This window comes from Petaurus breviceps, unplaced genomic scaffold (assembly GCF_028583685.1).
Source record: "Petaurus breviceps papuanus isolate PSGF00001 unplaced genomic scaffold, PetGlider_PUasm1.0 176, whole genome shotgun sequence".
In the NCBI taxonomy this organism is placed as follows: domain Eukaryota; kingdom Metazoa; phylum Chordata; class Mammalia; order Diprotodontia; family Petauridae; genus Petaurus; species Petaurus breviceps.
The window spans coordinates 14,071,892-14,095,663 of record NW_027185771.1 but is presented as its reverse complement, the minus strand read 5'-3'; the positions used below and the strand labels follow the sequence as shown (position 1 = coordinate 14,095,663).

The 23,772-nt window shown below is 43.0% G+C and overlaps 1 protein-coding gene across 1 annotated transcript in view; it reads right to left on the bottom strand.

Moving 5' to 3' along the window:
• The window catches only part of SLC38A8 (solute carrier family 38 member 8), a 28,933-nt gene extending 9,953 nt beyond the window's left edge, over nt 1–18,980 (bottom strand). Inside the window, exons 1-5 of the mRNA XM_069085925.1 lie at nt 18,665–18,980; nt 12,928–13,126; nt 10,536–10,695; nt 9,652–9,753; nt 5,930–5,987 (exon numbers count right to left, since the gene is read on the bottom strand). Of these exons, the coding sequence (XP_068942026.1) occupies nt 5,930–5,987; nt 9,652–9,753; nt 10,536–10,695; nt 12,928–13,126; nt 18,665–18,853 (708 nt within the window). The 5' untranslated portion in view covers nt 18,854–18,980. The remainder of the gene's footprint in view (nt 1–5,929; nt 5,988–9,651; nt 9,754–10,535; nt 10,696–12,927; nt 13,127–18,664) is intronic.
• Nucleotides 18,981–23,772: the final 4,792 nt, after the last annotated feature.

Genomic DNA, 23,772 nt, shown 5'->3' with positions numbered 1-23,772 from the left:
AAACTAAATACAAAAAGCAGTTGAGAGCAAAAACATCTAGATTTTTGGAACAAATAAAAGGAATGAAAGCAAAGTAGAAGGAAAATATGGCAGTTGACTTTCAACAAACCACAGATGGTACCCAGTAAGGAAGCAATAATGAGAAGGAAAGGAAAGAGGGCTGCTTTTGAGTTAAAAGCTTTGGCCCTCCAAGAACATCGGTGAGAGAAAAAGAGCAGGAATAAAGAAATCCTCCCAGTCACAGGGAAGAAGGGGAAATAACCCCCAAACACCTCCCTCCCCACATCCAACCCAAAGACTGGCTCCTTTTTTGGTGGTGGTGGGGAAATCAAGATTAAATGACTTGTCCAGGGTCACACAGCTAGCATCTGCATCCAAATTTCAACTCAGGTCCTCCTGACTCTAGGGCTAGTGTTCAATCTACTGTACCACCCGGCTGAGCCAGGATTTGCTCTTAATGTATCAGGGGAAAATTTTTTAATTCGGAGCCTTTTGTAATTTTTGTGAGATAACCTGCTAAAATGAGAAGGGAGAGGGTGGAAAACAAACGGACTTTCCCTGAAGGAGGAAAACGAAAGGAATGCTGATCACCTTCTAAGAAAGGCAAACACTTACAGGGGGAGACAGATAAAACTGAAGTCTCCCCCTTTCTCCTACTTTTAAGTCCCTAGAGCTTGCTACGGCTATGGATGCTGAAGGGCCTGTCCTGTCCAAAGCCACTCATTCTCCAGGGTAGGTAACTGAGGGTCTGCTCAGTTGAGTTGTTTAAAGTCACACAGAATCCCAGGTCTGCCATTTATAAATCCAGGTCAGTCTCTGTTTGTCTCTGTCTCTCTCATACACACACACACACACACACACACTATTATCATAAACTCAAAATTGGAAGAGAATTCATGGGCCATTTAGCTCTATCTCTTCATTCTGCAGATGAGAAGGTCAAGTCCAAGGAAGGTTAGGCAATTATCCTAAGGTCATACAATAGCATCAGAAGTGGGATTTGAACACAGGCCCTCTAACTTCAGAGCTTGTTTCTTTCCACTGCACACCTCTTAACTGCAAATCTAACGTTCTTTCTACTATGATCATGTTGGCTCCTGTAACTGGCATCAGGTAGAGATGAAAGGAACAAAAACAGTTGCTGCTAGTACTAGGTAGGCACTGAAACTTAGAAGTCACTGTGCTGCATCAAGTCAACAGGCATTTATTCAATAATTACTGTGATAAGTCACAGGGATACAGGAATGGCAAACCGCCCTTTTGGCCCAGTTCTAAAGAAGCTTACTTCCTAGACAACACGTGGACAACCGGGTATGTACAAGGTATAGAGAGAGTAGATGGAAGGGAAGGGAATCTGAGTAGGGAGGACTGTAGCAGCTGAGGAAGATGAGGTACAGCTTCCCAGAGCAGGTGGGATTTGAGTTGGGTCCTGAAGGAAGTCAAGAGTATCAAGAGATGAAGGCAGGGAAGGACAGCTATTGGGAAGGCATGGAGGGGAGGATGTTATATTGAAAGAAATGCAATCAGGTCAATATTGCTGGAATATAGATCATCAGAAGACTGGCAAGGGAGGAAGGAGCCAGACCATGAAGTACTTTAGATGCCAAATTGAGGGGTTTATGTTTGATCCTAGAGGTAATTAAGTAGTCACACTGTTAGACTGATGATACAGAAAAATCACCTTGCCGCTGAATGGATGATAGATTGGAGTGGGGAGAGACTGAAGATGGAAGACCAGGTAGAAGACTATTGCAGTAGTCCAGGCAAGAAAAGGCCTTGAATACGGGTTGTGCCTGGGTGAATGGAAAGGAAGGGATACCTGTCCCAGAGATGTGAAGGTAGAAATGAAGACAGACTAAATTTGTGGGGCAAATAAGAGGAAAAAGGTGAAGATGACGCTGAGGATAGAAGCCTGGGTGACTGGGAAGATGGTGATGCCTTGAATGGTAATAGGGAAGTTGGGAAGAAGGGAGGATTGGGGCATGGGGTGGGGAAGATACCAAGTTCTGCTTTGGATATGTATTTGAGATGGTATAGGACATCAAATTCAAGATGTTCAAAAGGAATTAGAAATGTGGGACTGGAATTTTGAAAAAATCATTAAGGCTAAAAAGATACATATATGTGTGTATGTATGTATATATACACAACTATGTATACATATGTGTGTGAATACATATATGCATACAGAAAGACAGAGAGAGAAGAAATGGGGGGGACTATCTGTTTAAAGATAATTGAACCTATGGGATCTGATGAAATCACTTAGATAGACAGCATAGATAACAGTAGAGAAGAGGGCCCAGGACGCAGCCTTGGGGATGCCCATCTTTTGTCAGTGCAGCTTGGACAAGGAAGCAGCCAAGGAGACTGAGAAGGAGCGGTAGGACAGGTAGGAGAGCTAGAACAGGTCAGTGTTATGAAAGCAGAGAGAAGAGAACATATTTAGAAGAAGGTGATCCGTGCTGTCAAAGACTGCAGAAAAGAAAAGGTTATTAGGCTTGGCAATTAAGAAATCTCTGTAATTTTGGAGAGGGCAGTTTCAGTTGAATGATGGGGTCCAGAATCCAGATTATAGAGTATTTAGAAGACAGAAAGGAGAGGAAGAGGAAACACCTAGTGTTGATGGTTTTCTTAAGTAGTTTATCTGTGAAGGGGAGGGGAGATAAAGGATAATTGGTGAGGGTGGCTGGATCTAATTAGTTTTCTTTAAGGATAGAGATGACAGGGGTCATGCCTTATCCTTTGTAAGCAGCAGGGAAAGAATAATAGATGGGGGAAATTGAAGATAAGAGAGATGGGATGATGATGGAGACCATCTGCTGGAGAAGTCCAGAAGGGATGGGATCAAGGGTACATATAGAGGGATTGGCTTTGGCAAGAAGAGCCATCTCTTACCTAACAGCAGAGCAAAGAAGGAGTCAGTGAGGGAAGATGCCTGAATAATTTGAGAGGAGAAGGGGATCAGGGGAGTTCTTAGTGAATAGCCTGAATTTTTCCAGTGCCATAGGAGGCTGAGGGTAGTTTAATGAGAGACTGGAAGAGGAATGAAAAGATTTGGAACAACCACTCTGGAAAGTGACATGGTGATTCAATTAACATGAAAGAGAATTCTTGCTTTGTTGTAGTGAGGGCTCGGTTAAGATTAGATAATAAATATGTAGTGGACCTAGTTAACAGAGTTTTATTATTTTTTCCCCAGTTTTTTTGCAGCTTATGAATAGGAGCAAAGAAAATAAATGATGGGAATAATTCAGTTTGGGTCTTGGCAAGCATTATTGGACAAGGAGGAATGAGATTCAAGAGTAGAGGGTGGTTAGAGTTGGGTTGGTTTACCATGCAATCCAGATATGGAAGGGAGAAGAGTGTAGCCAGTGCAGGGGTGATATTCTGGTGATGGTATAGGGATTAGTGGTCCAGTGCAGGATGAAGAACAGAGTTAGAGATCATAAAAAATAGGGAAAGATGGAATAATAGAAGATTATGACTACGATCAGACAAAGGAATTTCAGAGATCATGAACACGGAGGTAGAAAATCTGAATGACAGCAAGATTGAGGGCATATGACCATCTCTGTGTAGCTGAGGTGGAGTGGAGGTGTAGGCCATGGGTCTTAAGTAGATTGATGATGTGGGACATTTGGGACATTAGTATATCTGAGGGGTGTTGATATGTATACTGAAATCCCCTAATATGAGGGCACGAGAGAAAGACTGAGTCAGACACCGAATTCATTGAGGAAGGAGAATGTCTATAAAGGAGGAGAGACTGTCAAGTGATGGTGGTAGGGGAAGAGTCTGGAAATAGTGGTGGGGAAGAAGGGTTTTCTCACACACACACACACACACACACACACACATCCCATGACCAGAGAGCCAGGTGATATGAGGTAAAAGTAGCCAGGACTAGAAAGGGAGGTAAGGGACTTGGTCACCAGGAAAAGTCACAATGCCTCAGCAAGGACTTAATTACCGTTCAGAACATGTCCCAGATATTTAGAGGTACAGGAGAAAGTTCCTTGGGTCAATAATGGGTATCCCCAGAACATCTAACTTTCTGAGGGACCCAAGGTCTTCATCCTCTCTCTGTTTACCCAGTAGGGAAGGAAAGAGAAGCTCTCAGAGGAACTGCTGGTCACCTTCTTCTAGATCTCCCAAGTAAGATTTGAATTCCTCAGCCTGGCATCCAAAGCCTTCTAGAATCTAGAAACTGCAGGAGGAGTGGGAAACAGTAGGTAAATGCCCAGTACTTGTACAAGTGCCCCAACTTTCCGGCCTTATTTAATGTTGCTACCCTCCAACACTTTATCCTCTAACCACACCGGTCTATTCTCCATTCCCCAAATTCATCAAATTCTAATACCTTCCCATTGCCATGCCTATGCTCACACTGGATTTGCTTATCCTTGGAACTTCTTCCTTTTCCCTCCTCACCCGGTGAATTCCTACTCAAATTACCTGCTACCTCCTGAGGAAATTTTTCTTGATCCCTGGGAAGTTGAAAAATGACATTCTCCCTGAACCTAAACAATGAGTTTTATATCTCATAATGCCCGGCACACAGTAGGCACTCAATAAATGTTTGACTTGACTTAACTTGTGTTAATTACCTCTATGTCCAATGCTCTGTTAGACTGAGTGATGGAGTCTGGGGGTGACTATGTCTTATTTAAGCTTCACATCTCTCCCTAGCACCTAATACAGTATTGTGCACACAGCAGTGCTTAAATGTCTCTCACATAATTCATTTTTCTCCTGTATGTCAGTGGGATCTGAGAGCTTATCCTGAAAGTTAATCCCTCTACTGGCACGTGTGGTCCCCAGCCATCTTATCTCATATCATGCAATTCTTGTCCTTGTCTTTCTATGAAGCTCCCAAAGATCATGTATCCAGCACTCTGGAGGTCTTCCCCCTTGGTCTTTCATGCTCTCTGTGGGGTCTAGTCCAATACTCAGACTGTCCCTTGCTCACATCTTCCTTTCTGCCCTGCTCATACATTTCCCGGAGGCTATCTTTTATGTCAGTCAAATCCAACTCTGGTATTTCATCATGGTGTAAACATGACCCCGGATTCTCAAAGGCATATTGCAGGCTGGATTATGCAATCTACCTGCAGGCATATAGCACAACCTTGACAAATCTCTTTCCATTCAGTCCATCCTCCACACAGCTGACAAAGAAATTTTCCTAAAGTTTAGATGTGACCATATCAACCCTCCCCCTACTCACTAAGCTCCCTGTTATCTTCAGTCTCAAATAGAAAGTCTTCTTTGGGGCATTTGAAGTTCTTCATAACCCGGCCCCATCCTACATTTCCAGTCTTATTACGTGGTCTCCTCTATGATGCAGGCACACTCCTTCTTGTGTATGTCCATACTTTATCAATGGCCTCACTCCCATGCCTGGAATGTCCTCCTTCCTCACTATCATCTGGAATTCCAGGTTTCCTTGTCTCTCTGTTGAAAAACCAACTTCTATAATCTCTTTGGAGCTTCTGCAAGATCCAACCCCTTTACTGCCTCAACCTCCCCCACCCCCATGTTCCCACTCCCCAGAGTTATTATGTAACTGCTTTATATGTTGTAAATGTACATAATCAGTCTCCCCTGATTGAATTGAAGATTCTTGAGGGCAGGAGTTGTTTATTTTTGTCGTTATAGACATTTTGTCTAGCACAATGCCTGACCCAGAAGTACTTCCTAAATGCTTACTCATTGATTGGATGGTTCTACCAAGCTGAAAAGTCTAAAGTTCAATACTAAACAAAAGAGCTTACCTTTTAACCAATGCCCAACCTGCTTGAGTCTGAAAAGGCTCATCAGCAAAAGATTGGCCACTGAGCAATGAATTCTTTAGCCATGACAACCCAGGGGAAAAAAAGGGAAAAAATTTGAAGCTTTTTTTTTTCTGTACTCAAATTAAAATTACCTGAAATCCAAAGCAGATGGTGGGGAATACATTAAATACAGCAAGCCAGGAGGAAGGTCTGTAAATAGATGAAACCAGGTGTTTAATACAGAGGAAAACAAACCCCGGCTAACATTAGAGGTACAGAAAGTACAAATGGATATGAGGAAACATTCTGCTTTTAATTGCACACAGTGAAAATCAGGCTTTGGTAAAGATAAAACCGTGTGCCAAGTGCCTCTGGTCACTGACTGTTCTCAGCCCAGAGGCCATGGATGGGATACATATTGCCATTTCCTCTCTGGGATGGAGGGAAGCGGGGAGGAGGATCGTGATTGCCTTCAGGAGCCTGTTTGCCCTGAATAGGGCACTGAATAGGGCAAGGGACTGAAGCATGTATATTGGAGAAACTTGGGGGGATCTTCTTGGTGACCTTAGCATCTAAGGGGCCATAAGCTGCTATTTCCCAAGCTCCTGGTGGCAATTAATACCTTATGGGCCCAGAGCTGCCCATATACTTCAACTGGCAATCAACCTTCAATACCATTGCTTCCTGAAGCATGGTTCTTATTGACATTTCAGCCATACCCACTGTATCCCTGACCATCTGGTGCCTCCAAGAGAGCCGGATGGACTCCAGTGGTTTCTGAAATGATCTTCTGTGTGACTCCCAAGAAACCATTTAATTGTACCTTCCCCAGATCTACAGACCCTGAATCTCATTCCATTCTCCCTTCCCTCTCAGTTTCCCTTCCTTGATCTTCATCCAGGTCACATGGTTCTCACAGGGCTTTGTCCTGGACCCTCCTTCTCTTCTCTCTTCATCCTATTTCCGTTGATAAAACCAGCTCCCATGGGTTCAACTATTATCTCTATGTATTTGATTCTCGGATTTATTTATCCAGACCTTACCTCTCTCTTGACCTCTAGCCTTGGCATCTCTGCCTGTCTATTGGGCATTTTGAACTGAATGTCTTGTAAACATCTTAGGCAACATTTACAAAACTGAACTCATCATCCCCCCCACCCAGTTTTCCCCTCTTCCTAACTTCCCTCCCAGTCCCCCAAGCTTGAAACCTGGATGTCACCCTCAGCTCCTCCTACTCTTTGACCCTCCCTCTAATCCAATCAATTACTCAGTCCTGTTTCTACCTTCATAATGTGCACACTTCACTCCTCTGACACTGTGACCACCTTGGTGCAGATCTTCATCATCTCAAGCCTGGATTATTGTAATGGCCTGCTGGGGTGGGGTGAAGGAGATCTCTGCCTCAAGTATCCCCCAGCCCTGGTCTGTCTTCCACACAGCTACCAAATTGATCTTCCCATAACACAAACTAGGGCAGCAAAGTGGCACAGTGTATAGAACACTGGTCCGGGAGTCAGGAGGACCTGAACTCAAATCTGGCTTCAGACACTTGGTAGCATGTGACCCTGGGCACGTCACTTTACCCTGTTTGTTTCAGTTTCCTCATCTGTAAAATGAAATGGAGAAAGAAATGGTGAATCCTGCCAGTATCTGCCAAGAAAACTCCAGTTGGGATCACAAAGAATTAGACACAAGTGAAATGAACGAACAACAAAAAGCAGCAAGTTTGAGGATGTCACCTCCAGTGGGTCCCTTGCCTCTAGAATCACATATACAATCCTCTGTTTGACTTTTAAAGCCCTTCCCAACCAGCCCCTCCTACCTTCCAGTTCCCTTCCTCCTTACACCCTCACATACTATTCCATTCAGTGGCATTGGTCTCCTCAGTGCTCCCCACACTGACCCCAGGCATTATCACTGGCTATCCCCAGTGACTGGAACTCTCTCCCTCTTCATCTCCAGCTCCTGGTTTCCTTTAAGTCAACTAAAGCTCCAGAAAGAAAACTTTCCCAACCCTCCTTAATCTCAGCACCTCCCCTCGGTGGATTATTTCCAATTTTTTCTGCATCTATTTTGTTTGCACACAGTGGTTTGTTTGCAAGTTGTCTCCACCATTAGACTGTAAGCTTCTTGAGAGCAGGGACTGTTCTTGCCTTTCTTATCCCCACTGCTTAGCACAGTACCTAGTACACAGTTGGCACTTAATAAATGATTATTGACCCAATCCCATAAAAGGATCCATATAATGCCTCCCAACCCAAGGCTACTAATTCTGTATTTTGCCAACCTACAGTACCCATGGGCTCCTCCCGACCTTTGCTAACGTCCCTACAGTGGATCTTTCACTTGTTACCCTCACCTTGCAACCCTTTTAATTAGCCTACTCTTGTTAGCTCCTAATCTCTGAGTGGCTCTGTCACTGACTGCTTAAGAATCGAATGCTTTCCTTGGACATGTGGGCTCCCATTCATCATCGTCTGTCCCAGGCACAGAGACAAGGCGGGTCATGCTGGGATGGTCCCCAGCCTAGGGATCACATGGCCTAGATCTTAGTATCGGCTCATCACTTACTAGTCAGGAAGGGCCACAGAATTTCACAGCTAGAAGGAACAATTTCATCTGGCTCTCTCATTTTACAGAAGGGGAAACTGAGGCCCAGACTAAGTGACTGACTTGTCCAAAGGCAAAAAGAGGTGGTAGAATTGATTAACTGAAATCTAACCAGGTCCTTCCACTGCACCATTCTCACCTTGGAGAAATCATGTAAACCACCCTGACCCTCAGCTCCTCCAACCACAAAATGGGGAGAATACACCCTGTCTTTCATCAGAGGGTTGCAAAGGTCCAATGAGACAATGGAAATGTGAAGCATTTTCATCATCCTTGTGATACAGAGAGAAGGAAGAATTTAGTGATAAAGTGGCAGGGGAGAAACCTGGACCTAGAATCAGAGGACAGCCTGGGTCCCTATCCCAGCCCTACACTTACTAATCTTGGGCAACTGGGTGGAGCAGTGGATATATCATAGGGCCCGGAGTCCAGAAGACTTGTGTTCAAATCCAGCCAGACATTGACTATCTGTGTGACCCTGGGCAAGTCACTTAACCCTGTTTGCCTCAGTTTCCTCATCTGTAAAATGAACCAGAGAAGGAAATGGTAAACCTCTCCAGCATCTTTGCCAATAAAATCCCAAATAGGGTCATGGAGTCAGACACAGCTGAAAAATGACTGAACAATAAGAACTTTGGACAAGTCACTTCATCTCAGTTTCCTGTAAATGAGGAGTCACTTAGAGTCTGGTGACCTCTAAGACACCTTCCAGATTTATCTACATCAAGGACAGTTGATACTAAGTGCTTAACCTCTCTAGCCTCAGTTTCCTCATCTGTAAATAAGTGAGTTGGAGTTGAAAGTCTCTAAGACCCCTTGCAGCTGTAATCTATGCTCTTTTGGCCAATAATTCACAAGAAGACCCTCATGGACCAGGAAGGGCATTTCTAGACCAATTCATGAAGTAGGAAGTTGTTGCTGTGCTCCCCTTCATCCCCCAATGGAACACAAACTCTTCAAGGGCAAAAGCTTTTATTTTTGTCTTTGAAACCCCAATACCCAGCAAAGCTCAATACCAAATACCCAATGCCCAGTGTTGAAGGTTAATTGCCACCTGCAAAGTATATGGTCAGCTCTGGGTCCATAAGATATTAATTGCTGTCAGGAGTTTGGGAAATAGCAGGTAAATACCCCTGAAATGCTAGGGTCACCAAGAAGATCCCTCCCAGTTTCTCTAATATGCTTGAAAAAATGCCTCCTGAGTTACCATTCCTCTCCATTGCCTCCCCTTGGGACCAGAAGCAGCTTGCTCCCTGACACCCACCTTGGTGACCAATGGGCTTCAGGAATAAGACTGTCAGGCTTCAGGTAATACTTCACCACGATGACCAGGCTCAGATAGCAAGCAGCCAGCGTACCTAGGATGCTAATACACACACACACACACACACACACACACACACACACAGAGTGTGTTTAGTTGGACTTTCCCATTGAGCTGAGTCTGGGCTCACGTGGCCTATAATTAGGTTAGAGTGAATGAATGAGAAACAAGAAATCCAGCCAATTAGGTCCCATACCTGTATGACTTGGCTGACTTCCTGGCTGCTATGTTAGTGACTGCATGTTTATCAGGGAGCCAGAGACAGGGTCAGCAATCTACACGTGGCTCTCAGGCCCAGGCCTGCCCTTCCCTCCTATGGGACAAAAACTACCTAGAAACCAAATTTGAGACGGGAGGCAGACGAGACACTTGTCTCCTGTTTTCCTGAACTCAGTTGCTATACTTTTCCCCTACCCTTTAGCATTGTGTCTAATTTTTCCTTTCCACATGGGAGAAACAGTTTATGACAGGAGGTAGAGGGCTAGCCTTGCTTCCTCTGATTCATACAGCCTGTGTGAACATAAACAACTCGCTTAAAACTCTCAGTTTCTCCATCCAAACTATTTAAGACTCTAAATTATAGATAGGTTGTTGATCTACATTAATGGATAGACTTTCCCCGCTGGGAGTTCCCCACAATCCTGAAATCATAGATCTGAACCTCCCCCCAAATAAGGGGTATATTTGTGTCATATGTGTTTGTTGGAGAAATATAATCCCTGACACCCCTAATCTCTGTCCAAGAAAAGTCCAAACAAAATGCATGGGAAAAACCCCAAGACCTAGCCTAGCATATCTTCACTCATACCTAAATGTTGATGTACCTTGTATATTTCTGGAAGCTGATTTCTCGAGGAGTAGACAGAGGGAAAATGATGAAGATGCAGAGGGTGGAGAGGGTGAAACGTTGTTCTATATACCAGGGCCGAGGGACAGATGAGACACTCCCACTGAGAGTTTCATTTGGCAAGAAGAAATCACACACTGGAGAGAAGAGAAAGGGAAACCAGATCATAGAGCTGAAATGGACCTAAAAGGCCATCAAACTCAGTTCCTTCAGTTTTCAGATGGGGAAATGGAGACCCAAAGAAGTCACCTTGCCAGTATTAAGTGGCAGAGTTGGGGTTCTAAACCAGGTCCCCTAACTACAAACCAATAATGCAGGGGTCACCAAAGATCCCTAGAAAAATATCAAGGGATGCTGGTTTGGAGGGAGCATCCACTCATCTTCTGTCAACAGTAAGATCAAGGGTCTTCACCAGAGATTCCCAGGAAGACAATGAAAAAACTCCCAGGGCTTCTTCAAGGTGGTTTTAGTCTATAGACAGGGGCTAGTTACCAGAACTGTCAGTCACAAGCATATATTGTGTTTGGGGACCATCAATGCATGATGCAATATGAATTACTCTCATTACTCTAAATCCCTTATCAAGTCCACAGTTTCTGGGGTACATTTTCCTGCCTGAGGAAAAGCAGGAGATTGTGATAGAAAGATGATAAATCCTGGATTTGACAATTACCAGGTAAATTATTTTACCCATGTGTCAGTTTAATCATCTGTAAGATGGGGATAAAAGTACTTGTACTACCTACCCCATAGGTACAGTTGTTGTCAGGGAAAGTGCTCTGGAAACCTTGAAGTACTACAGAAAGGGAGCTATTATTACATTGCTTATTGTTATCATATACTCAGACATCCCTGTTTATTCCTTACATGTGAGGAGGTCCAACCCCAGTTGCTGTTGTTTTCATAAAGACATATATAAACATCCACCTAGATATATACATACAAACCAAAATATTTAAAGAACAATGCAAACTCTCCTTCCTTTCCTTAGGAAGGTGGGAGACTGGAGCCCAGATGCCGAGATGGTGGTTGTTCAGAACCGTTTTTCTTTGTTATGAGGGGAGACTCACTGGGGTTGGGGAACAGGTATATCTATCTATCTATATCTATAGATATAGATATCTCCAGAAATGACTGCTGTGAAAACAAAAGGCCTCAATAGCTAATATTTATATCATGCTTTAAGGCTTGCAAAGTGATCTACAAATATGCCCTGTGGTTTTCATAGCTTATAACCACACTAAGACTTTTGGGACAACTGATCTCATCTCCTTTGTTCCATACAACAATCCCAGGGTGTGATAATGGTTGTTGCTGCTGTGGTTCAGTTGTGTCTGACTCTCCCTGATCCCATTTGGGGTTTTCTTGGCAGAGATACTGGAGTGGTTTGTCATTTCCTTCTCTAGCTCATTTTGCAGATAAGGAAATTGAGGCAAACAGGGTGACGTGATTTGCCCAGGGTCACACAGTTAGTAAGTATCTGAGGCCAAATTTGAACTCAGATCTTCCTGATTCCAGGCCCAGCACTCTATCCACTATGGCGCCACCTAGAGGATGTAGGTGCTGTCATCTCCAATTTACAGATGAAAGAAACTGAGGCAACCAGAGATTAAGGTAAACCCAGAGATATACAATTAGTAAGTGTCTTCCTAATTCCAGGTCCAGTCCTCTTTCCAACTGTACCACCCAGCTGCATCAATAAAATTGCAATTTAAGAAAGATAATACAAACTGTGTTCCTTAGGGCAGAGGAAGGATTAGAGTCAAAACTCACTTGGGTTTTTTCCAAACCACCAGCTGGGACAATATAACATTTCTCTAGGGCATTGAAGGAAAAGGGATGCCCCAGCTGCTGGCATGGCACTCCCCTGCCCAGTTAGTCAACAGACATGGCCTGAGAAACTTGAAGCTTTTAGGAGATTCAAAATAGGAGAGAAATAAAATTTAATCTAATCTAATTTAATTTAGTGGTTAACTATAAATGAGTGGTTCTGGCAAACAAGGAAGGGGTTGTCATGAAGTGGTATAATAATATTATAATAAGTATAATAACATTAATATTTTAATTAATGTAATTTAATTTGTTAATTTAATTAATAAAATAAATAAATAATAATAATGAGGTATAATAATATTACAATAAGTATTCCAACTTTTCAGTTCACTAGCTCTGTGACCCTAATGAAACCCCCTTCCCTCTCTGAGCCTTAGGTAATACCCCCAATCTAAGTTTACAAAGAAACTGCTTTTGTAAACCTAAAGCCACTATCAAAAAGTGAGTTGCTATAGGATTGTCAAAGTAGGAGAAGTGTGGACCTCACCATGGAAGGCAACTAATTCTCCAGATACATCTAAAGGAATGGTGCTTACATTTTTCCATCTGGTCCCCCACAACCTTCAGGAAGGCCACAGAAATCATGAACATATCTACGATGAAGCAGATTTCGCAGAGCTTCCCAATGGCCGATCCACAGAGCACTCTGACCACACCCTGGTAGGTGGACTGGCCACTGATGGAGGCGGCGTAGCCCAGGATGACCAAGCCACTGATGAGGAAGACTAAAGACACCTGTCAAAAAAAGACCCTTCAGTGAAGTTAGCTTATGACCACCAGCCTCCCTCTTCAAGGGGAAGATGGGAAAGGCCTCTCCAATGGCACAAGTTGGAAAAAGGTAAGGATGCTCAGGGGTTATGCTCTTTGATCAATAAGTACAATTCAGTACACATTCATGCCCTACAGGCCATCCATCTTATTTCTTCAGTAGGACTGTAGAATTTAGAACTGGATAGAGGATGTTAAATCAGGATCCAAAGATCATCATCTTATCCCTATGGTAGACTGCAGAGTTTAGAAAGAATCTGAAATCTTCTAGATCAAGGATTCCTAACCCAAAGTCCAAGGACCCTTATGGATAGATTTTAGGAGGTCCATGAACTTGAATTGGGCAAGAAAAATGCATCCTTATTTTTACTAATCTTTGAGCTCCATAGCAATCCTATGGATTTTATTGAATGCATTTAAAAGGATTAATCTGAGAAGGGGACCATAGGCTTCACAAGACTGCCAGTCAAAGTCAATCAGAAAGCATTTATTAAACACCTACTAGGTTCCAGGTGCTATGCTAAGACCTGCCAAAAAGTTTGATGACAAAAAAAAGGTTAAGAACTCTTGTTTTACCCACCTCAAACACTTCATTTTATAGATGAGTAAATCAAACACCAGAGGGGAAGTAACTTGCCTAAGACAGGCAGCAGAGGCAGCAGAACTGACATTTAAACTGAAGTTTCCTGACTCCAAAGGTAGTGTTCTTTCTACTTGACCATATACAAAGGCAGCTTGATATAGGAGGAAGAAAATTTGGATCTGAATATTAGGTCTAATACTGGTATTTATTTACAAGCTGTCTAACCCTGGGCAAATCACTTAACCTTTCTGAGATTTAACTTTCCCATAGGTAAAATAGGGATAATCATACTTCCACTCCCTGACCTACAGGGTTGTTGCAAGGAAATGCTTTGTCAATCTTAAGGTGTATTCACTGGGGAATGGCAAAAAATGCCTTTAATGGGATGTTATAGCACCATAAGGAACTTTGTATGTGAAGGGTTCAGGAGATTCTTTGGGAAAGTTGTGTGAATTGATACAGAGTGAAGGAAAGAGAATTAGGAGAATAGTTTAGTGACTAGACCTCTGGATGTGAAGTCAGGAAGACCTGAGTTTGAATCTTGCCTCAGACACTTATGAGTAGTAGGCAATCATTTAAGCTCTCTGGGCTTCTGTTTCCTCATCTGTTAAATTAGGGAGTTGGATTGGATGAGCTCTAAAGCTATAATCCTTTGATAATTTATATAGTGACCACAATAGCACAAAGTGATATCGAAAGACTTCTGAAGTTTAATCAATGCAATGACTACCTGTGACTTCAGAGAACTTTATAGTGAAGCTTGTCTTTTCTTATCTATTGCCAAAGGGTTGGTATTGTTCAGTCATTTCAGTTTGTCTGACTCTTCATGGCCCCATTTGGGGTTTTCTCAGAAAAGATGCTGGTTCGCCATTTCCTTCTCCAGTTCATTTTACAGATGAGGAAACTGAGGCAAATGAGGTTAAGTGACTTGCCCAGAGTCACACAGTTCTTAAATGTCTGAGACTAGATTTGAACTCATAAAGATGAGTCTTCCTGACTCCAGGCCCAGCACCCTACCCATTGCAGTGCCACTGTGTATATAGGTATACACATACACACATATGTACATATATATTTACACATATACATGTGCATATATACATATGACTATATATATACGCAATGAAGAATACATTCTCATGCACAGGCATTGTGCTGATTTATTTTGACTAAAGATATTTTTTACAAAGGAGAGAAGTCCCAGTGACATTTAAGAAACAGATTAAAATATTTTAGAAGAACTTTAGGGCACTATATAAATGTGAGTTATTATTTTTCTTCTTATTTCCAGAGGCTTAAGTACTCTGATTAAGAGAGAGCTAGATTGATAAAACTCAGTTCAGCCACATGGTCTTTCTTGAATCACATCCCAGAATGCATTCATTCACTCCTCAGAAATAGCATCTGTTCCCACTCAGCCATATGTCATAGAAAGAACACTGAATCTGGGGTCAGAGGACCTGGATTCAAGCCCTGGGCTCTGCAACATTGGGCAAGCTGGCTCCCATCTCTAGATCTCAGTTTTTCCCTCTGTAAAATGAGCGGGTTAGTGGAAATGACCTCAAAATTCCTTTTAATTTAGACAATTATAGGAATGAAAGTAGGCAAAGATAACCTCAAGGGTACTGAACCATATTGATAGAAAGGTTTTAAAATAAAAAGCAGAAAAGGGCCATGGCTGGGGGGTGGGGTTTGCTTTCAAGGTGTACATTATCAGTGGAGGTGCCCAAGAAAAAAGGCAGAAGTGCAATAATCTAAATGGTACTTCCTCCTCCATTCCAATGGTATGGTCTCCTTGCCTCCAAAGTTGGTTGTAAAGTCCATGAGCACTTGCTTTTCCTCTGGTGTCTGGTTTCCTCACCTGTAAAATGAGGTGTCTGAGCTAGAAAGAACAGGAATTCTTAACCTTTTTTTATCATCGACCCCATGGGCATAGTGCATGGCACATAGTGGATGTTTAGTAACGCACAACCCTAACATGGGACCCTACACATATGATAGGTACTCTACTTTTTTTTAAAAGGACTTACCTTGAAGACCATTTGGTCCAGAGGATCTGAGCTGTTTTTTGTGTCCTAGACCCTTTTGGCAGCCTGATGAAGTCTATGGACCTTCTCTGAATAATGTTTTTAAGTAACTGAAGGAATGCTCCATTTCAGTTAAGTTAGTAAAAACAAAGACGTAATTTCTTCTCACTTAAGTTTATGGACCCCCCTGAAATCTGCCCATGGACCAAGGAGGTACACCCCAACACTCCCATTTTGGAGATAAAGAAACTGAGGTAAAAGTGATTTTTCCAAGACCATTCAGGTAACAGGTGGTTTAGCTAAGATTCTGACCCAGGTCCTCCAACTTCCAATGTAAAGGGGCATGGGCCAGAGGGCAGGGGGAGGGGGAGGGAGGTGGGAGACTACCAACCCATGGAGCCTCTTGCAATCAATCACTCCTGCATCTTGCTTCTGTGATACTAGATCACATTATTGTGACTTGACTTTATACTCAGCCATCCTCTCAGTAGCCTGAGTCAACCAAGACTTTCATTTCCAGTCTTTTCTGACATCATCAACCCACCCTATAGTTGTCAAGAAAAATGTTTTTTACCCAACACCCCAGTGGGGGTAGGGGGGAAGCCTTATTGACAAATAAAAATCACATGCAGAAGCATCAAGTTAATAAACTTTATATTCACAATCTAATAGTAACAAAGGAATTTTCTATTTTCCTCAGGAAGAAAAAATAAATCCATTAGACCTCCAATAATGCTTATTCACTACCATTTAAATGGCCCTGAACCAAGAGGGATATTTATATTTCTTATGCAAATAAATGTGAAATCCTGTCCTCAAAGAGCTTAAAATCTAATTGAAGAGATAAGATGAACACACGGGAAAGGTTAACTCATTACAAGATAATATTGTTTTTCCCTACAGAAAGGAAAGTTCTAAAACTCATGGTGCAAAATGCTATCTATCCACATCCAGAGAAAGAACTATGGTGTCTAATTGTAGATCGAAGCAGGCTATTTTCTCTCTTTGTTTTTTGCTTGTTTGTTCTTTCTCATGGTTTTTCCCTTGTTCTAATTCTTCTTTACAACATGAATAATGTGGAAATATGTTTAATGTAATTGATACCTATATCAGATGGAATGCTATCATGGGGAGGGGGAGAAAAACTCAAAATCTTATAGAAGTGAATGTTTAAAACTAAAAAATTAAATAACTTTTAAAATAACTAAATATAACTAAAATAACTAAAAAATAAAAAACTAAAAACAAATATTTTTTAAGAAAAAAAGAGAGGAAACTTCTAAAATTTGAGAGCTGGAAATGACATCAGTGGCCATCTATTCCTGCTCATATTGGAAAGGAATCTCTGCTATATTCTGTTCTACAAGTGGTCTTCTAGCCTCCATGAAGATCTGGGAGGACAGAAGTCCACCCACTCTCAAGGCGGTTCATTCCATTTTTGGACAGTTCTGCTTGTTAAAAAGTATTCCTTGCCATCAAACTTAAATTTGCTTCTATGTAGCTTCTATTCATTGGACCTGATTCTGCCCTCTCCAGCCAGAACTCAGTAGTCCTTACAGTGGTTTCATTATAGCCTTATGCCCAACAGCTCCCAATTCTAGCCTGGCTTGGTGAGCAGCTCTCCTGGAGCACCTACTATGGGAAATATAAAGACAAGAAAGGGCACAGTCCCATCCTCAAGAGGCAAGAAGATACAAAAAGTAATCAAAAGGATGGAAAGCCATCAAATCTTGAAGATGATATCAACAGAGCAGCTTTATAAACTGTCCATTTCAGTAGCAGCATACACACAATATTGGTGATAACTGGGATTGTACTTATTCCCAAACATGTGAGGTCGTTTGCCAAGGAGATATGAAAGTTAGGATTTGAACCTAGGTCCCTCCTGCCTACAAAGAGAAAGAGGAGAGAGAACTGAGAGACAGAGAGGAGAGGAGAGGGACAGACACATACATACACACACATAAACAGAGACAGAGAGAGACTATGAGAGGCAGAGACTAAGAGACAGAAAGGAAAGAGAAAATGAGAGACAAAGAAGGGAGATTGAAAGACGGAGAGAAGGAAGAGAGAGAAGAGGGGGAGGAGGAGAGAGTGAGAGGAGCACATACACATAAACAGAGACAGAGAGATGGGGGGAAGAAAGAGAGAGAGAGAGACAGTGAGAGAAAAGACATACAGAAAAATAGACACAGAAAGAGACAGAGACAGAGATAGGGGTGGGGGGGAGAAGCAGAGACAGAATAATAGAGAGACAGACACACAGAGACAGAGACAATAGACTCTCATTAACCTTGAAGGGGTCTTGATTACTTATCCCTTTGGTATGATTTATTTATTTATTTAAAATCTTGTCTTAAAATAAGGTTTTCAGTTTTGTTAACAGAGGAGGGGCAGCATGGTGTAGTGGGTGGAGAGGGCCAGCCTTGGATTCAAGACTAGGGGTCATAGTTTCAGACTGAGAACTGGAAATGCCCTTAATCACCTGACTCCCTCGTTGTAATAGATGAAGCAGCTGAGGACCAGAAAGGTTAAGTAACTTATCTGAACGAAGGTCTCCTGATCCCAGACTCTGTGCTCCTTTCTACTGTTACTACACTCATGGACTAGTCACTTAGCCTCTCAATACCCCCAGGCAAGTCTCTAAGATTCTGAGTAACCGCCAAACTGTGCTGCTGAAAGTTTTCTCCACCACTGAAGTCAGAGGGGAAAAGGAAGGAAAATATTCAATCTCACAACACTAATTTTATACACATTTGTTGAGCTTGCTTGAAATTATTTGTTCTGCAAACCCTTTCTTCTTCCTTCCCCGCAAAGAAATCACACTCAAACGGATTTCTTCTGCTTCTTCCCTAAAAATTCATAGAAACCAAACCGAGGCTCCTGGGGACTTACCAGCTCCATGATTAGGGCAGGGGTGATACCACCTGCTTGACTGAAAGCCCATGAGAAGTTTAGGAGTCCGGCTCCCAGAGCTGATTTCAGTAGAATAAAAACAGCTCCAACAGAGGATAAGCTTGGTGTCCTGGCATCCAGTGAAGGCTTGTTCAACAGACCAACGTTTTCTCTGTTCACTTCTTCCATATTTAAAAAAAGGAAGAAATAGTCCAGTTTTCCCAACTTTCCCTCTTCTCGCTCCAGTGGGTCTTCTCCTCCAAGAATCAATTCAGATCTGCTCTGGCTCCGGGGGAACAAAGTTTCTCTGTCCAGCTTCAGTTGGAGCCAAGTAATATACCTTGACTTCCCTCAACCACCGAGACACTTGAGGAGAGTTTGACAGAGTACACCGGAGGCAGGCTCCACCCCTCCCCTCAGCCCAGCACCTTTCTTCTGCCCCTTTCCTCATCCCCATTCCCCCGTGCCACCCCCTCAGCTCTACCCTGACCTCTCCTACCTCATCCTACCCATTTTCTCCTCTCTCTTGTTTCATACCTCCAGCCCCTCTAACTCTTCTAGTTCAGCAGTAATGAATGATCAATCCATTTCAAAACACTTCCATGTTTTCTAGGTTATAGGTACCATACATCTATGGATGTATGCCTCAAATTCCAACCCTTTATATAACCTCTCTTCCAAATATCTCCCTCATCCAATCCCTCCTCCTCCCAGTCTCCCAAATTCAGTTTTTAAGTGGAGAAAGAGTGTGTGTGTGTGTGTGTGTGTGTGTTTTCTTCCAATTCAGGGACTGCTCTCAGAAAGTAGTTTTTATTTTAGCTTGTTTTGGCCTTGGGAGGGTTAAAAAGGATTATATTCTTAGAGCCAATAGGAAGGTCTGAGCAAAGGGGATTCAATACTTTGTCCTTTAACCCTGACTGGCTTTGGATGGTAATTGGAAAGGACCTCTTTGGTTAATTTGGCTTTTTTTTCCCATATAGGAACTCACAGAGTTCCAGAAGTGTAGAGCACTTCCAGTCCCCAGAATTAAGTGGTTCAATTCACTGCCAATTCTCTGTCCCCCTCCATATTGCCATGTTCGGAGGACCTGAAGAGTGAGCATGTGAAAGTGTTCCACCCCTGAAGGATTACAGGGCAGATACTGGCAGAGAGCAGTATTTATCTCTGTGTCTCTGTCTCTCTCCCTCTCAATATGTGGGGAGAGAGGGAGACAGACAGACACACACATGCACACACACACACACATCTTGGATATCAAACTGAAGGACTTTGACCTTTGCTGCCCACCCTAACACTTCACCCAGACTCCACAAAGAGGGCCAGTGGCCTCCAGGTCCCATTCTTCCTGGCACTCTTGTTGCCTTGCAGCATGAAGCAACATTATATGTTGAAGCAGAAAGAACACCAGCTCCTGCTTTCAAAGCCCTTGTCAAAGGTAACATAGCCTCACACAAATTAACTTCCCCATCTATAAAATGACAAACTTGGACTTCAGGAATTCTTAACTTGGAGCTCAAAAAAATTTTTTTATAATTGTATTTCAATATAATTACTTTTCTTTGTAGTCTTATGTGCTTTCTTCTATTTTATACATTTGGAAGCATGATTCTGAGAAGGGGGTCCAACCACTTCCCAAAGGGGACCATGGCACAAAAAAAGGTGAAGAACCCCTAGTTTAGATGATTTCTGTGGGCCCTCCCAAATCTAAATCCTACAAACCTTCCCTTGACCCTCCCCCACCTTTTGCCTCTTAACTGAGCTCACCTGTCCCTCTATCCCAGGTTCTTTCTAATTCAAACCTGAATCAGTATGTTCCCCAAAACTCATCCTGCTGCCTTTGGTCATCGAATCCTGCCTCCTACACCATGCCCACATGAGTCTGTCTAGCCTGAATTCTATGGAATTCTACATTGTTTTCCATCCTTTCTGATGGTTTTATGTGCATCTTTCTTATTTCCCTTACTTTGGTTTCAGAGCACTTAGAAGTCATCTGGTCCAGGGGTGGCTAGGTGGTACAGTGAATAAGAGCACTGGCCCTGGAGTCAGGAGGACCTGAGTTCAAATCCCACCTCAGAAACTTAACACTTACTAGTTATGTGACCTTGGGCAAGTCACTTAACCCCAATTGCCCTGCCTTCCCCTCTCCAAAAAAAAAAAAAAAGGAAGTCATCTGGTCCAACCCACTTATTTTACAGAGGAGGAAACTGAGGCCCAGACAAATGCAATGATTTGACCTGTAATATGTGAGTAGCCACAGAGCTGAGATTTAGTCCCAAATCCTCTGACTCAAGCCTGGCATTTAAGGCCCTCCACAATCTGGTTCCCATCTACCTTTCCAGGCTTATCTCACATATTCCCTTGAAGCTGTTTTCTGTTCCAGTACCATGGGCCTGCTTACTATTCCTCATACCTCAAATTTCCATCTCCTACCTCCGTGACTTTGCACAGGTGGTCACCTTTGGGAATTCCTTTAAGACAGCTCCAGGTAACACCACCAGACCTTTCCTACTTTCTCCTTCCCAGTTGTTATGCCTTCTCCCCTCTGGAAAGCACTTGGTAATTATTTTGTTGGGTCTAACATTGTCTTTAGCTTTTTACAAAGACATATTTACTTCAAAGATGCAGCAAAAGCAAGTATACAAATGTCTCCCATTTCCCCAGTGCTTGAGGGGAAGAGAGGACTCGTTACTTTACCACCTCAATCTCTGTGACAGTAGGCTCAAAATTCAGATTGAATCCTACATCATTCCCTCCAGTTGGCCTGGGTCCAGAAGGTCACTTTTTACTCCTGGGGACATCAGTGCTGGGCTGCCTGTGACAACAGGACTGGGAGCCAGATTATGGGATGTCCAGACACTACAGTAGCCTTATCATGTAAGACTCTGCTCTCTTTACCTAAGAGAAAAAGAACAAAGGAAAAGACCAAGATGGCAGAACCATTTCTCAGGAGCACATGGCCTCAGGGGGAGGAGACCCTAATACCTTTCCCCTTGCCACACACCAGACACCACAAGCAGAGTCATCCAAAATTACCCAAAAGTGACTGAGGCAAAAGAACCACGTATCCTCTATTTATTTATCTGTGTACATATTTACCAGAAGAATAGATGATCTTGAGATTAGGGACTGTTCATTTTGTCTTTAAACTCCAAGCATCTACCACAGTGCCTTGTATACAGCAAGTATTTAATAAGGATTTGTTGAATTCAATTTAACTGGAGTGATATCCTGAGTTCTTACCACTTTTTTTTTCTTTTTGGAGGGGGGGAGGTAGGGCAATTGGGGTTAAGTGACTTGTCCAAGGTCACATGGCTAGTTTTTTTTTATTGTATCTGAGGTCAGATTTGAACTCAGACCCTCCTGACTCCAGAGCTAGTGCTCTATTCTCTGTACCACCTAGCTGCCCCCTGTTCTTAGCACTTCTGAACTCCTTGCAGCAGGGTCATCTAATTCCTTATGCAAGACTCTCCAAGAACCTTCACTGAATAACTGACCGACTAACCCACTGCCTTACTGATTCATCTCCCAGTGTCCACTGGGAATGAGAGTTCCAGCCAGAACCTCCGTCCAGACTTGGATGTGGAAATCCAGAAAGCAGGAGTTCTGTCTTCTGACCCTTGGGCTTTCTGTTCCTGCTCCACCTCAGTGTGGTCCTTTGTCCACCATTTATGGCTTGATCAAGCAATTCAATATTGCTGGATTTAGTTTAGCTTCAAGTCTTTTCTCTCCTAACACACACGTTTAAGTAATGTACGTTAACCCTATCTCTAGAGTTGAATAATGGATCCTAATTTATTTTCTATTTCCCAGATATCTGACCTCCTGATCACAGTGAGAATAAAGAGACTTGGCTTGGGGGGGGCAGCAAATTGTAGCTGTCATCTCCATTATCTCTCAGCCCTGCAAGTACTTGGGGCCACTTCCCAGTCCCTGCCTGTTAGCTGGTCATTAGCTGCTTACAGAGGGATTCAGAAATCATTAGCTTGCATGACTTAGAAATTGGCCATTGGGGTGTGAAATTCCAGCCAATGGGAAAATCTCTTCATTTTTGACAGAAGCTTTGATATCCCAGCTCTCTTTGGCATTAGAGGGGGGTCTGTGACCTTTCCTCAGAAAGGAAACCTGCTGAGCCCCAGCCTGAGCAAAGGGGCAAATCAGCAGCAAGCAGACTTATCAGACTCTGGGGGCCCCACCCTCTCCATAGCCCAACCAGCCAGCCAGGTCTAAGCCCCAGCACCTGGGAAGAGGGAAAAGACTCTCTGCCAGACTGTCTCAGAGCTAGAAGGGCACCCCAGCAGTCAACTAGTCCAACCCCTTAATTTTATAGATGAGAAAACAGACTCAGGGAGAAGCAACTTGGCCAAGGCCACACAGAGTAAGCCCAGAAGTGGGATCTAACTCATGTTCTCTGACTCCAGAATCATAGCACTTGCCAACGTACTTCTGAGGTCTTCTGACTCCAAGACCCAGTCTCTTTCCATGATTCCACATCTGCTTTCTTGCTTGCACGAGTTTGCTGGCCCTTTCCATGGTTCAACTCCCAAGAGCCAAATCAGAGCCTTTAGATACAAGTCAGAAGGTCTCACTTTTCTCACCATCTTCAGATATCCCACTGGTCCCCAAACACCATCTCCTTGCTTATGACTGAGTTCTCCATATGTAGAGTAGGTGGGGGGGGGGATGCGGGGGACAGGGATGGAGGGAAAAGAAAGCTAGATGAACTGTGGCATAGGCAAAAATGTAGAGCTGCAAAGGACTTACAGATCATCTGGTCTAACTCTCCTCATTCTACAGATGAGGAGATGGAAACTTAAAGAGGGAGGTGACTTCCTCTGGATTGCCCAGGTAGCAAGGGGTAGAGCCTAGATTAGAATGCAGGTCCTCTGGTTACAGATACAGCATCCTTTCCACTAGGCTATTGGGGGTCAGCAACAAAGATGGTGCCTTAAGGTTCAGTCAGTCAGTCAACAGGCACTGTAAATAAAAAAAAAGAGAGAAAAGACAGTCCCTATCTTCAAGGATCTCACAGTCTCATGGGCTAAGAAGAGTTAGAACTTTTTAAAGCACCTTAAAGTTTGCAAAACACTTTATAAATGTTATCTCATGAA